This window comes from Trachypithecus francoisi, unplaced genomic scaffold, assembly GCF_009764315.1.
Source record: "Trachypithecus francoisi isolate TF-2019V2 unplaced genomic scaffold, Tfra_2.0 Lachesis_group2, whole genome shotgun sequence".
Lineage (NCBI taxonomy): Eukaryota > Metazoa > Chordata > Mammalia > Primates > Cercopithecidae > Trachypithecus > Trachypithecus francoisi.
In genome coordinates this window covers 143,913,289-143,923,495 of record NW_022681465.1, presented here as the reverse complement: position 1 = coordinate 143,923,495, position 10,207 = coordinate 143,913,289, and the positions used below count along the sequence as shown (strand labels likewise).

Sequence of the window (10,207 nt, the reverse complement as noted above, 5' to 3'; positions counted from 1 at the left end):
TTCTCTTCTTTCTGAGGTGGGTCAGCTGTGGCATGAGGGATGGAGAGAGTGGGCCTCTGTGTTTTGCTTTAGCTTTCTGGCTGCAGCTGAACTTCTATTGTTCCTGTTCCATTTCTGGAGGAACCCAGGGAAAATATCAGGATGAGATGGGGGTGTGTTTAGCCAAACATGGTGTCCCAGATTGTGTCAGGAGTAGGCACGGTAGGCAACCTTGCATAGTGTGCAAAGAACTTCAATCATCCTGAGAGTAGAATACTCTGGCTACATTTTAATGTCTTAAGTAACACCTGTCACATCATAGCATATCAGCAGAGTTTATATAAATTATCCATTGATATGTGTTGCAGACAGAGATAAAAGCCTAGAGAACATATGGAAGACCAGGCTACTTTTGTAGAATTAGGAATGGAGGAACAGTTAAATGTGGTCCTTGGTCAGACCCCGGAAACTGCAGATACCATTCTCTGGGGTCAGAAATGTTGCTACAAGGAAAGTCCATCCCGAGGGAGTATTTCCTCACCGACTTTTCCCATTCTGTGTCTGGATTAAAATAGCTGTGGGACCCCAGTGAGATGGCAGAGAATGATTTTTCTCCCTGTGAATGTCCTCAAAGAGTCTAGGATTCAATGTCAGATGATTCTCAGTATAGCCAAGAACGCCTGAATCATCAGAAATTTTTGTCTTAATCCAAAGAGATATTCTTTGCTTGATGAGCAAATACAGACCTACTCCATTTATTGAGAAGTTCATGTTGTCCAGGGACCTCAATAGCCCCATCTTTTTTTTTTGCATCCCCTCAAAAAATAAATTTAGGTGAAGTTTCAGATAAGGAGTTGCTTTTTCATGACATGTAAAATGTTTTTCCACTAAAATAATACAATTATGCCCATAGAGTAACCTATGATTTACTTCTGAGTATTCAAAGATCTGTTACTGGGCCCTATACTTTTAATCAAGATAGTTATTCAAAGTTTAAATTTTTAAACATTTGTTTCTGAGGAAGAATGGAATAGGCTTTCCAAATATATGGTACTGAGGATACAATGGGCAGAGTGGAGATGGCTCCTCATTGTAAAAGTCGTCTTAAATCCCGATTGTCTCTACTTCAGTGATTGTATTAGAGGGAAACAACCTGAGACAATATCTCAGAGCATCATTCCAAGGACACACCAGGAGGAAAAACGGCCAGATCTTTCCCAGCATTCTCACTTTTGTCCTTTGTCTTGATACATTTGGTGTTATCTTCTGGTGAGTAATTTAGCTGGCCTTGGCCAGAAGTTGAAATTGATTTGTGGGATTTTACATTGTAATCTGAGAGGGAATGCTTTGAAATTGTTCTTTAACTGGAATTTATATCTATATATACACACATATATATACATACACATACAAATTATCCACTGACATGTGTTGCAGACAGCATATATATATTTATATATATATTTATTCAGAGTATATATACATATATATGTATATATACACTCAGAGTATATGACAAAATGAAGGTCCCTGCCCATTGAATCAGTCTTGTAGACTCTCTCTCTCTATATATATACACATATACATATATATACACACACATATATATACTCTGAGTATGCTCAGAGTACATATATATACACACTCAGTATATTCAGAGTATATATATACACATACTCAGAGTATATATATATATATATATAGAGAGAGAGAGAGTGAGTCTAAAAGACCCTGATTCAATGGGAAGAGACCTTTGCTTTGTCATCTTTTGCATGCAGATTATGAGATTTAACTCATGAAGGCAAGGATGCTTGGGTAACTCACTGAGGTAACATGTAAAAGTGACTAACAATATAATATGCATACATCAGAGCACATCTTGAAAATTTAGAGTGTTTGAAAATGATTTGCTGTATATTTGACTGGACCATTATCTTTCATGTTCTCTTCTAGCGGAGAAATCACGTAGGGAGTCATGAAAAGGCCTAGCCTCAAGGGCTGCAGAGCTTGCTTTTTCACACATTTACTAAGAACTCCTGAGTATTACCCAGGTGCCTTTTCACTCCTAAAAACATGAGGATTGGGCCAAAAGTTACAGCATTGCTTGTTTCTTTCACACATACCCAGCTCTAAATCCTCTCAAGTCCAGACTAATTAGAAAAATTATTTAGTACATTGGACTGCCAGCCTTTATGAAACAGTGATACATCTATATAGTCCCCTGCTGATATCAATTAGGAGTAAAAGAATTATTTCACATTTTTAAAAAATGAGTGAATACATGTATAAATGAAATAATGTTTTCCATTCCTGCAAGCTTCCTTGATAATAAATTAGAACTCTTTTATTCTGCCGACAGATTAAGCTATGATTTAACAGGAATTAAATTCTGTAACTATTTTCATATATTCTCTCATTTCAGGCCCTAGACACTGGTGGCCATCACATGGAATTATTAAGGTAATCTTCCATTAAATTTCCCCCCAGGACTGACATTATAATATGAAGTCTTTTTTTTGGAATTGTTACTGTGGAAACTTAATGCATCAAGGTCACCTGTAATAGTCTTCAGGGCCTATTTGTATGAGGGTGGTGGATACACTGCTGAAACAGCCTGGAATCAACACAACATTCAGTCGTACATACACCAGAGAACCCTCTGTAGTGCCTGAAAAATGTGGAGTATTGACAATTGCCGGGAGCACGACAGGTTCTTAAGAGCCTGTGGACTTGGGTATAACATGGTCCTGGCTCTCAAGGAGCTCACAGTTAGATGGAAAGAATGACTTAAAAGAATGCTTCTGGCCCGGCGCGGTGGCTCAAGCCTGTAATCCCAGCACTTTGGGAGGCCGAGACGGGCAGATCATGAGGTCAGGAGATCGAGACTATCCTGGCTAACACGGTGAAACCCTGTCTCTAGTAAAAGATACAAAAAAACTAGCTGGGCGAGGTGGCGGGCGCCTGTAGTCCCAGCTACTTGGGAGGTTGAGGCAGGAGAATGGCGTGAACCCGGGAGGCGGAGCTTGCAGTGAGCCGAGATCCGGCCACTGCACTCCAGCCTGGGCGAGAGGGCGTGACTCCGTCTCAAAAAAAAAAAAAAAAAAATAGAATGCTCCTAAATATCTTGAGATGTACAGAGAATGCTTATGCAACTTGTGAATGCAGAAGGCAACTTCTGGATATGGATGGAAGAAAATGTTAAGAAACAGTAGATATCTTAACAGAGCCTCAAACATGTCTGCAACTTGGATGAGGGCAAAATGGAGACACCTTTTTCATTTTCGTCAACCTTTCTGAGCATTGCATATAATGTAAGGTCAATCGATATTTGATAGGTGAGGGAAAAGATGAATGAGGGATTAAACTTTTTCATTTTGATTCATATTTGCATCACTGTATTCCTTCTCTTTAGAAGTATTAGCACCTTAAGCTTTTGTCTAATTCATAAATTTTAAATTTTATTTCTTCTTTGTAAAAAAGTCGGTCATGAGTTGACTGTTGAGAAAGACATTTTGAGGGCAGCTCTACCTTCAAGAGACCTGGGATCAGAATGTGAAGCTTGTCAGAGGCCACTGCCCCAGGAAAAGGATCTGCAGAATTTGTCCAGGATTTATACCCTGGTCGCATAAAGTTCAGTTCTGGAATTTTCTTTTCAGAAGTTTACCTGCAGGATGAGTTCGCCTCATGCCCATAAATCCATAAACAATAATAAACGCAATCACTTTTACTTGTTTTCTTTAAAAAAATTTATTAATCACCTGTGCTGTGCCCTAAGATACACCATTGAGGAAAGCAGTTATATTCCTTTTCCTCATGAACCTTGCAGATAGCCAAAAAGGGAAGAAACCAGCTATAATTTATGGTAAATTTTATAAATACAAGAAATAAAATGGTATGATAGAGAATATCTGTTGAGCATAGAGATAACTACTATAAACAATGGGTTCAGGCAAGGTTTCTCTGTCATGTGGATATCTAAGGTGAGACTTGAAGGAAAAAAAGGAGCCACCCAAGTGGAGAGTGGGGAGAAAGATCTTACCTACCTGGGTCACTAATTGAAGCCCTGTGTGACTGGAGCACAGACAGAATCCCACAAGGGTGGGATTCTCACCTGAAGAATGCGTATCTTCCTCCAAAGAGGGAGAGAAAAAAAGAAGCTGTATTTATAGACAACAATAGAAACTGTTCTTTCTCTTGTCTTTGCTAACTGTATATTCCTTCAGATTCAACTATTTTACATCTCATTTATTCATTCGGCAAATGTTCATATAGCGATGACTAATGCCAATATATGTGCTGGGCACATAATGACTAGCCTAATCAGACATATCTTTCCCTTCTGGGCTTACAGTTCTTTGGGGGTGTGGGATTAGTTAAATAATTAAACAAATGCATTGTTACAAACTGATTGAAAGTATAAAAACAAATAACAGAGAGTTGTGACTGTATTTTAATAAATAGTTCTGAGAAAGTGGGTTATAACCTGAGCTCTAAAGATAGACAGAGTTTAGGCTGAGAAAAAATATATTTGGTGGGGTGGTCATGACACTTCAGAAGACCTTGAGGGGAGGGAAAGATAAAGAACTTATATATATAAAAAAACTAACTAACAAACTTACTAAAAGGACAGAAAGCAAGGTAGTATCAGGTAAGGGCAGAAGATTTGGGAGGTTCCAGGTCACACAGGGACTTTTATCTCATAATAAGAAATACTTTTTTATAATATGCAATGAGGTTCAATGAAAAACCTTAATCAAGGAAATAAAATTATTCAATAGAAGTTTAAAATGTGAAACTTCAGGAAATGAGGAATAAAGGAAATGGAGGGATTAGTTGGGTAACGATGTTGGCCTGGCATGATGGTGGTGTTGAATAAAAAGAAGGAAGAGGAATTTCTAAGTTAAAATATGACCCCCTTCTTTTCAAATTCCTAGCCAAAATTTTCTCCTACTTCGTGTGTGGGGTATTTTATCTGTACCAATCTTATGACACTTATGGAGCCCCTGAGAATACTAGCCTCAAGCTTCATAATCCCAGAGTCACTACTTCAATTCATCACCAGCACCGGCATTGTCCAGAGAAGAACTGCCAATGAAAACAAACATCCCTGAGTCCAGTTCCCTGAGGAGACATGTCCCTTCCTTTGTTTTTGACTTTTTCTACAGTGTCAGGGCAATAAGTATTTCAAATTAAGACACGTGCATTCTTCCATTATTGATCTTTCGTTTTCTCCGCTGAGCTGTCATAGAAAATCTCTAAGAATCTTTCCAGATCTAATAGTTGGGGCATAAAGAAGATTGAGAGAGAAGCCCCAGATAAATCATCTGTTTATCCACTCTTCTTCTTCTTTTCTTTTTTTTTAAACCATAGCATAGTTGGCCATTGTTCTCCTTTATTGAGAAGGTCCTGACAACCAGGGCATCATATTGTTACCAAATGGGATATATATAGATTCTAGTTCCATGGCTTTGTGGAGATGGGAAAGTGAGAGCTTTTGTGAGAGTGGAATATTGTCCTGTGCTTAGAATTTTTTTCTTTCTTTCTTTCTTTTTTTTTTTTAGATGGGGTCTCACTGTGTTGCCTAGGCTGGAGTGGAATAGCGACATCATTGCTCACTGCAGTCAAGTGAGCTTCCTGCCCCATCCTTCTGGGAAGCTGGGACTACAGGCATGCACCACCATGCCTGGCTAATTAAACAAAATTTTTTTTGGAGAGACAGGGTATTTCTCTGTTGCCTAAGCTGATCTTGAACTCCTGGGCTCAAGCAATCCTCCCACCTCAGTCTCCCAAAGTGTTGGAATGAAGGCATGAGTCACCATGCCTAGATTATGCTTAGATTTTCCTAGTAAAGTTCAAAGGTGACCTACCTGTCTAAGTGGGGTTCTAACTGTATAAATCTTTTCAACTCAATTTCAGGTGAAATGTCCGTATGAGAAAGTAAAGTTGAGTTGGTACCATGGAACAGTTAACCCCTGCCCTGGCTTATATCAACCCATCTGTGGTACCAATTTTATAACCTATGATAATCCCTGCATCCTGTGTGTTGAGAGCTTGTGAGTACTATTTGGGGAAAAGACGGGAACTGTAAATATGCTTGTCCATTAAAATACCATCTACCATTCCTATCAAGTACATCAACCTTGAAGCCAGGAATTTGCTCCAGTTCACACAGATAATAATCAGCCCCCATTCAGAAAAGCACATAGTAATTGAAAGTCCACTGGATTAGAAAGTAGACTCAATGTACCAAATGACATTCCTCAGGTCCATTCTGGTATCTGAGCCCTTACATTCCCATATGCCAATTGATTGCCTTCCACTTGAGAAACTCTCAAATATGCCTTCAGGTCCTGAATTATTTTTTATTTTAAGATAAATTGTAGTTTTGATTTCTCTTAAATATCTTCACCCTCTTATGTGTTTGAAACTCTGAACTACAATGATGAGTTAATTGCAAAGTTTGGATCTTTTATCTGAGACAGTGTTTAGATTTTTGGATTTATGTGACATAAATCAGTGATTAGATACTGAAATCTTACAACACAATGCTTTCAGCTTCGATTCCTATATCAGTGAATGTATTTCACAGAGAGAAAAATTTTCACCATGGCATCAGATTGGAGCCCTCAGCCCAATCATTTTTTAAATTTTGTGCAAGGAATAATGACAGGACTGTGCAAAGCTCAGGTCATCCCCATTAATGAGTAATTCAGCCAAAGTGTAAGAGTATTAACAGAATAGTTGAGAATTGATATGTCTCACACATCACAAACTCAGACTTGATTGCACAGCTTAATTTCAAAAAGAGTGTAGCATGTGTCATATCTCCAGTGGCATCTTAGAATCATGGAATGATAACTAGATAAGAAATCCAATAATATTGTCTTTTGTCATTAGTCAATTCCCTTTATACTCTAGATCTTAGTTTTTCCAAATATAAAAGCAGGTTTTAGATAAGATAATTTTAAAGGTATTTTTGTAGTTCTGACATTGTATTACTTAATGAAATGTTTGTTCTGATACTTCCTTTAGGAAATCTCACGGAAGAATCAGGTTTTACCATGATGGAAAATGTTAGCTGCATGGCCTTGAATGTGGAAGATATCTTCTTTTTTTTTTTCCCTCCATGTCTCCAATCTCTCTCTTGCACTTTTTACATCTCCTTGCATTTGTTCTTGACAACAAAGAGCTATCACTACTGAGCTTGTAGCAGATTGTTTAAAGTTCCTTCCATGGACCTCTCCCCTCACTGATTGATTGCCTTCCATAGTCTGCCTAATAAATAAACTTTTATGAAAGTCTGATTTGACTTGGGTGTCAGATCTAGGTCTAAAAATCTCAGAAGTAGAAGAAATTCAGAATTTGAGTCATGAGTCAAAGGCAAATATTGAGATTAATCAGCTCTCTAATGCTAATAACACTGAATTAGTCTATGTCAAGCCTCCGGATTGTCTTCCAAAGAACGTGACAGAAATTTCTTCCATATTCCTTTGACATTTAAAAAAAAAAAACAAGTAATGGAACTACAGGACATTGTATTCTGCTTTAGAATTCCTGTTGCCTAACTTCTGCAAACTCATCATTAAACATCCTCCCTTTTGGACTCAGCCTTGAGACAGAGGTATTTACACATGTGCAGCTTTGATCAACAGGGCCCCACATTCTCACCGATCCATTTTGTCTAGAAGAACACCTACATTGTTGGTATCCATAAATGTCCCATTGGTCATTAGCCTTTTTCTTAAATTCTCTGGACACATTTTAACCCCTAAAGCATATAGGGACACCTTTTTCTCTGTTATACTTCATATGTATTTTTTACTTCTATATGTACAGCAGACGAATAATATGCACTAATAGGCTCTCTTCCCTGCAGAACTTTGCTCCCTACTGGCTTGGGAAAGAGCACCTATTCTGCCTCTCACTACCTTGCAGGGCTGTGGTCAGAGTGTGTACATGTTCTGTTAGATCTTTGATCTTATGTCCCATGCTGATCACATGGTGAATACATGGCTCTAGTGAGAAGGAAACAACCACTTTTCTTGTGTCATATTTAGAGTTAATATCTCTGGGAAAAACTAGATATTCTCTAGCTTTATAGCATGCCAATTTCCATTGCTCCAAGTCCTGGGCTATGCAAGAACACCAAGAACTTCAGGCATCGTGGGAGGATTGTTTTCTAACATTATTGCTGTATCTTTGTTGGCAAATCTTTTCTTCTGCAATAATTAACTTGCTGTTAATGACATCAAGCAAATTCTTAAAAGTCTCAAATAGGCACTTTTAATAGCCTTGCATGAGATTTGAGCTCTGTTATCTCTAATCCTCTCTAATGACTCTCTCCTTGCTTTGGGTAGTTTCTTCACGCACAAGCACCAATTGTTAACCTTCTGATCCCTTTATCCAGCTCTCCTGTGCAGTAGTCCTGCAGATACCAGCCAGTTTAGTCTCTGTTTCTTTTCAGCTCTGTGTCCTCAACTCATAATTGCTTCATTGAGATTGCTCTTTCCTATTCCTAGAATCTCTTGCATTGCAAAAAGCAAGGCCAACTACAGAGTTTAACTTATTTATTTTCCATCTGTTAGGGATCTGTCCTTCAGTGCCTGGTGTCCTACTGTCATTGTTTTACATATTTGGTCTATTTTTGTTGTTTCAGGTAGGAGACGATATCTTATCTGGTTTTTCTTGGATCATATTGTTTGAAAGTAGACGTTGACTTTATCTTTTATCATGCCATTGTACTTATTTTTTGTACTTCTTTTTCCTATGATACCTCCTAAAGTCTAGACTAGAATACATTGTCATTATTCTACTTTTTCTAAGAATTCCAATGGATGAGATTTGTGCTCTATAATACTGCAAATCTTTTTAGTGGATAAGAAAGCACTGACTTAAACTGTCAAAGAATAACAGTAAAAAGATCAGTAAAAATAATATATTTTTCTGTCATTTGATAGTAGGCATTCCCAAAGAAGTGAAGGAGATCAGCATACATCTAAATGCAAGATGGCCTCCTTCTGATGCAACCCCCAAGGATAATTGTCACAGGTCTCTTAGGACTGCTAATGTAAAAGGAACGTCCCCCTTTTGTGGTCCTAGCTCTGACAGTCACTGCCTGTGCTCTCATTCTTTCTCTCTCTCTCTCCTTTTGTCTTTGGTAGGTGATTTCAAATTCCTCCCTCTGATTCCCTGTATATTTTATCCTTTGGTTATTGATTAGCCACAGGTTTTAGTCATTGCCATCTTCCAGCCCACCCTGCTTCCTCTGCATGACAAACCCACTCACATCTGTATTTACTCTGTTGCCTGTATACGTATAACTCACTTACCCACGTCATGAGACTGTACCCACATTCTTAGCATCAGACACTGGACATCTTTATACACACACACACACACACACACGCGCGCGTGCAATTTAATGAGTTTGGACATATGCATACAACCTTGAAAGCATCGTCACAATCGAGGCAGTAGACATATCTATCACCTCTAAAAATTTTCTTGTGACTCTTTGTTTTTGTTACTGCTGCTGCTGTTATTGTTGTAAGAAAAATTAACAAGACCTACCCTCAATCAGTTTTTAAGTGCACAACACCGGATTGTTAACTATGTGCACTAGGTCGTATACCAGATCTTCAGAACTTATTCTTATGTAATCAAAATTTTAAAACCATGAGCAACAACTCCCCATTTCTCCCTCCCCCCAGTCCCCGGAAACTATTATTTTATTCTCTGCTTCTATGAAATTTACTATTTTAGATTTTTATTTTACTTTAAGTTCTGGGATACACATGCAGAATGTGCAGGTTTGTTACATAGGTATACATGTGTCATGGTGGTCTGCTGCACCTATCAACCCATCATCTAGGTTTTAAGACCCGCATGCATTAGGTATTTGTCCTAATGCTCTCCCTCCTGTTACCCCTCACCCCGCAACTGCCCCAGTGTGTGTTGCTGCTCTCCCTGTGTACACATGTACTCATTGTTCAACTCCCACTTATGAGTGAGAACATGTGGTGCTTGAATTTCTGTTTCTGTGTTAGTTTGCTGAAGATGATGGCTTCCAGCTTCATCCATGTCCCTTCAAATGACAGATCGAATTCATTTTTATGGCGGCATAGTATTCCATGGTATATATGTCCCACATTTTCTTTATCCAGTCTATCACTGATGGGCATTTGGGCTCATTCCAAGTCTTTACTATTGTGAATAGTGCTGCAATAAA

The 10,207-nt window shown here is 38.4% G+C and overlaps 1 protein-coding gene across 1 annotated transcript; it reads left to right on the top strand.

The window, feature by feature from the left end:
* The first annotated feature begins 405 nt into the window (after window positions 1–405).
* Window positions 406–7,057, top strand: SPINK14 (serine peptidase inhibitor Kazal type 14 (putative)). The gene is made up of 5 exons (XM_033181569.1): window positions 406–469; window positions 1,150–1,248; window positions 2,396–2,439; window positions 5,896–6,032; window positions 7,012–7,057. The coding sequence occupies exons 1-5, from the start codon at window positions 406–408 to the stop codon at window positions 7,055–7,057; spliced, it is 390 nt and encodes a 129-aa protein (XP_033037460.1).
* Window positions 7,058–10,207: the final 3,150 nt, after the last annotated feature.

Excerpts from the sequence above, each read along its gene's own strand:
- SPINK14 (XM_033181569.1), top strand. The coding sequence starts at position 406 with ATGGAGGAACAGTTAAATGTGGTCCTTGGTCAGACCCCGGAAACTGCA. Across the intron at positions 1,249-2,395 it reads ACATTTGGTGTTATCTTCTG|TTTCAGGCCCTAGACACTGG; the intron begins GTGAGTAATTTA and ends TATATTCTCTCA. Across the intron at positions 2,440-5,895 it reads CATCACATGGAATTATTAAG|GTGAAATGTCCGTATGAGAA; the intron begins GTAATCTTCCAT and ends ACTCAATTTCAG.